Source organism: Hippopotamus amphibius, chromosome 13 (assembly GCF_030028045.1).
Source record: "Hippopotamus amphibius kiboko isolate mHipAmp2 chromosome 13, mHipAmp2.hap2, whole genome shotgun sequence".
NCBI classification, from domain to species: domain Eukaryota; kingdom Metazoa; phylum Chordata; class Mammalia; order Artiodactyla; family Hippopotamidae; genus Hippopotamus; species Hippopotamus amphibius.
Genome location: NC_080198.1, coordinates 69,924,577 through 69,929,726, shown reverse-complemented (window position 1 = coordinate 69,929,726; position 5,150 = coordinate 69,924,577). Strand labels below are relative to the sequence as shown.

At 38.3% G+C, this 5,150-nt stretch overlaps 1 protein-coding gene across 1 annotated transcript; it reads right to left on the bottom strand.

The window, feature by feature from the left end:
* Nucleotides 1–569: 569 nt before the first annotated feature.
* On the bottom strand, nucleotides 570–4,475 carry LOC130834484 (cGMP-specific 3',5'-cyclic phosphodiesterase-like). Its single transcript, XM_057704628.1, has 2 exons — nucleotides 3,891–4,475; nucleotides 570–632 (listed from the first exon to the last, which is right to left on the bottom strand). The coding sequence occupies exons 1-2, from the start codon at nucleotides 4,473–4,475 to the stop codon at nucleotides 570–572; spliced, it is 648 nt and encodes a 215-aa protein (XP_057560611.1).
* Between the last annotated feature and the right edge of the window lie 675 nt (nucleotides 4,476–5,150).

Sequence of the window (5,150 nt, the reverse complement as noted above, 5' to 3'; positions counted from 1 at the left end):
ATCAAATTTATCACAATTAATAATTTTGATAAATTAAAGACTTATCAAAATTAAAACAGTTGCTGTTGTTCTTTCTTTCCTCTGAAAATTCATTTTAGAAATAATTTCATTCATCAGAAATTCACTTGAGTAGCAAGTGAGACCTGTAGGATGAGAGCTGGTGAAGATTTGTTTATCTGGAGAAGGACTGAAAAGGGAGGAATAAAGTAGGGGTGGGTGAAGGCCACATGAGTGGCAATGTGACCCTTCCCTAAGACCTTCCAAGTTTCCTCCCTAGAAATCATGGTATCCATGGAGAGGCTGTCTCCAGGAAACAAGAGAAGAGTACAAGTTTTGCATTCCAGTTGACTTAGGAAAAAAGGTTGTTTAGACAATGTAAATCCTTTGACATAGGAAATCTTGGGGAGGCTTATGGCTTCCACAGGTCATGGAACCAGGGGTTCAAAGCAATTTGTGATGGTTAATTTTCTGTGTCACCTTGACTAGGCGAAGGGATACCCAAGTGGCTGATAAAATGTAATTTCTAGGTGTGTCTATGAGGACGTCTCCAGAAGAGATGAGCATTTGAATCAGGAGAATGAGTAAAGAAGATCTTCATCAACGCAGTGGGCATCACCCAATCCCTTGAGTACCTGAACAGAACAAAAAGGGAGAGGGAGGACGAATTTGCTTTCGGAGCTAAGACATCCATCTTCTCTTGCCCTCCTGCTGTCCATCAGAGCTCTTGGAACTAAAGCTTTTGGACTCAAACCAGAGTTACACAATTGACCCCTCCCTGATTCTTAGGCCTTCAGTTGATTATACCATCAATTTATCTGGTTCTCCAGATTGTGCAGATGGTGGGCAGATTGTGGAACTTCTAGGCCTCCATATCCAAGTGAGCTAATCCCTACAATAAATCACTTATTTATCTCTGGATATCCTACTGGTTCTGTTTCTCTGAAGAACACTGACTAATACACAATTCAATCTAGATATTGGATGATATCTAGTTTTCACATATGAGGATAATGCCAACACATTTATATAGTTGTTCTGATTATTATGTGTTAATATCTTATTATTAATAAATACTGTGCCACATTCAAGAAATTTGCACGAATGATGGGGCTGATGAAGGAGGAGATGATGTGTGACTGAACACCATTGGTATATGTGGTCTAATTGAAACTCACTGGTCTAAACTGTGGACCTTGTCTTCTATTTTAAACATATGAATGTGTTATTTTATTAATAATATAATAGTTGAATCCCTACATTTATATCATTCTGTTACAAAGTTTTAAAAAGCGAATCAAAAGTTGACCATTTCTTACAATTAATCTATCTAGCAGACTATTTTTTTACTCTTAGCTTCAATCTGAGCACTACTTTGTTTCACGGCCACTTCTTGGATTTCTACTGCTACATTATTAATTTTTAAGTGTTCTGTGGTCTCATAAGCTGAAGAAATGTGTCATTTTCACAGACACGTATTTAAAGAAGTAGGACTCAGAAAACATAGAACGTACTTTCATATTCTGACGATTTTCATAAAAGGCTATGAGACAGTATTTTGACTATTCAAATTATGAGTGGGCTAAGTGATGAATTACCCACTAGCCAACTGATTTCCACTGTTAATACCAATGTAAATTATGGCCCAGATCAATCCCACAACTTCTAATGAAATTCCTGGGATGGGAATAACTTCTGCAAGGCCTCTATAAACACAGATCAAGGGTGTCAAGGGTGAAGCAGCAACATGAGAAATCCACAGACTAAGAGGCTTCAGTCTGGGGTCACTGCAAATCAAGGACACTGAGCCTATTTTAGATGGCAGTACAAGAATTAAATCATTACTAACTGCAAAACAAAGATTACACCATCAAAACTCTAAAGATGGTAAACAGATTAAATAACGTGCATATAAGTGAAGAAATTCTCAGGGCTGGAGAAATTTAGGACCATGCAAACAGATGAAGGCTTTCTCAGCAAAGCTGTAGCATATTTATGGTCCTACTGTACTTGGGACTATAGTGCCATTGAAAAGCGGAAACCCAGCTGTCACCTAAGACAGGACGGGAATTCTGCAAATTTGGCAGCCATCCTTCAGCTGTGTCCTTAATACCCCTCTTGGAGTCTGCTATGCTGTGACATTACTTACAGAGCTCAAAGAGGTCATGGAGATAGCTCTGTGAAGAATCAAAATTGAAAACACTGCTGGTATAGAGTGGATTCTGAAAGCTATCTCAGGATTTAGCCAATCTGAACTATCACATCTTCCCCCAGATACCTGCCCTCAGGATTTCTCACCAGTTACTATTACTTATTCACCCAACTTCAAAACCTGAGTCTTCTCCAACTCCTCTTTTCTCCTCACTTCCACCTCCTGTTAGCTGCCAAGTCTAGCAGATTCAGCTTCTTCATCTTTAATCCAGTCCCTCCTTTTGGTCTCAAAGGCCAGTGCTCTGGTTCAGGTGCTTACTCCCTCAGACTATTTAACCTGTCCTCCCAGTTTCCAGTATTTTTCCCTCTAATTCATTTTATGGCCACCATAATATTCATCTTTCTAAAGCACAGTCTGAATCATGCCAGTCCCCCTTTCAAACCATCTTTAATTAGTCCTCATGGCTCTGAATCAAATAAATACTCCTCAGCTTGGCATTTAAGACCCCAGTAATCTCCAGTAGCTCCTCAACGTCTATACTATCACCCACACATTTCCTTACAAGCACCCCATGGTCCAACTTCCGGTTTCTTCCTCAAACTTCTTTTTGCAACTGGATCTCAATATGCACACGACTCAATCTACTGAAATCTTATCCATCTTCCAGGGTCCATATCAATCATTGCTTCCTCAAAGAAACCTCTCTCCATCTCCCCAATTGTATGTGATCTCCTGCTTCCCTGAACCTAACACATTTTCCCTGGATCAATTATGACCTGCTATCTAGTCTACTTATTTATCTCATCTACTATAATTTTCTCCCAATCAATATTTATTAACACTTATCTATGTTCCAGGCACTGTATTAGGCATCAGGAGTACAGGAATGAATAAAACATCTATGACCCCTCAAATGACACAGAGGAGCCTCAAGCTGGTATTATTATGGAATCTTCAAAGTGTACCACATGATAAGTAACTAGCATAATTGTTCTAGCATGATGCCAGAACATAATTCATAAACATTGTAAGTGTCATTCAATTAAGATGATTTGTTTAAAACCTCTAATTCAATTAATAAAAGAATCATTTTAAATGGGAAATTTGAAAAATCATACAGTGTCAACTTTAAGTCCATAATAAAGATCTGTTCATAATGGAAGCAAAAGTGGAAGAAATATCAAATCTTTCCACTGAAATATTGTAGGGCAAAAATGTCCATTTTCTAGAGCTATCCACACATTTATTTTTTTAATGAAACGAAAGAGTGGGAAGAAGGAAACTCAGACTTTGGTGTCAAAGGGACTTCAAATGAATGAATATGATGTATTGAGTGAATGAATTTAAAAAGACTATGGGTTTGGTTTTCTGACACTTTTTGGACCTATCATTTTAGAATCTTAGTAAAGTCCCCAGAAGTTCACGTGGAGATAACACAGATAGGGGATATGTATAGTGATCAGGTAAAAAGATGAAAGAATACAACTGTGAGATGAGCTATGTTAAATTATCATTAAGCAGGAAAACAAGACAATATTTCCCTCAGGCCTCTATGCTTGATTCAGCCCCCAGTGAAGAAACTCTGGCATTTAAAAGATGGGGAGGTCCTTACCATACAGTCCCATTTTTAACAAGTATGCACATTTTTACATCTCAGTTTCAAATATCCCCACAATTCACAGTAGTTGTCCAAGGCCCCACCCACGCTCCACCTCCCACCCCGCCTCTGTTTCTTATTTACCTCATATGCATCTTTGATGTTCAAGGGCTCACCAAGAGCAGCCACATGTCCCACGATGCCTTTGTTCCACTCTAAGCAGATACAGTTATTTGAAGCTTCTTCCAGTGTTGAACCTTCTGCAACATCAAAGAGGCGGCTGATAAGAAACTTGTCGTTGGAGCTGTCCTCACAGACAAGGAACAGGGAATAGCGGTCAGCGGAGATGAGTCCATGGATGTGCAAGAAAATTTTGTGACATAAGGCTGTGACATCCAAGTGACTAGAAATATCTTTCACTAATTCCAAGAGTCTTGAGCACTGGTCCCCTTCATCATTATCAAACCTTGGGGGGGTTAGAGGCATCTGTTCCTTCTTTTCTGAGTCAGAGAGGAAGCTCACAGTTCCCTCAGAATCCTTGACGACAATGGGTCTAAGAGGCAGATCAAATTCGGAGGCGGAGATTTTCCTGGTTGGTGTTCCAGGGACGCTGCTCTCTGCATGGGGACTCTGCTGTGAGGGGCAAGAACAAGCTTCCGTGTGGCCTCTGACGCCTTCCTTGCACACAGGGATGGTGTGAACTCTCTCAGCAAACCATGCATTGACCATTTCTCTGCAGAAAAGAACATGTAGACACAGTAAATGTTTGAGGAACACCCCTTCTTAAATACTGCTACCCCCGAAAGCTTCTAAAAAGCCGCTCATGGTAAACTGATGTGGTAATGATTGATTTGTCATAGAAAATAAAAACAAGATGGTTTATTTAAGACAGTTTTATTTTGAAAAACTCTAGAGGACAATTGCTTCAGTGAACATTTTAATAAAGCCTGACTCCTATAACGTGTATTTTCAGATATCTGATTTATAACACATTGTCAAGTCTGCTCCTCTCAAATCAGTTTGTGTTAAAGTAAAAGACACTAAATTTGACAAGAGTCTTAGGAAAATATAAATATGGAAATTTATCTGCTATTTAAAACATACAACTTTTTCTGAAGTTAAATATTTAAAAATTTTTAAAAATTTATATAAAATTGGCTAGCTAATATGCTTAATTGTAGATAGTTGTTTTAATCTATATCGCTACATATAGATTAGATTTAGAAAGGGAAATGGAAAATATAAACCATTTGATCTGGTATGTGGTAGAAAGATTATAGATTTCCATTAAAATCATCCTAATAAGATTTGTTCAATTAATGGTAAAGATGATTTCTTCTTCTAGAGTATCTACTCCTTGTATAAAGGAGAAAACAAAAAAGGTAGGTAATAACATATAGAAAA

Coding starts and splice junctions, on each gene's coding strand:
- LOC130834484 (XM_057704628.1), bottom strand. CDS start 4,475: ATGGTCAATGCATGGTTTGCTGAGAGAGTTCACACCATCCCTGTGTGC. Junction 633..3,890: donor ACATCAAAGATGCATATGAG/GTAAATAAGAAA, acceptor TGTTCTGTTCAG/GTACTCAAGGGATTGGGTGA.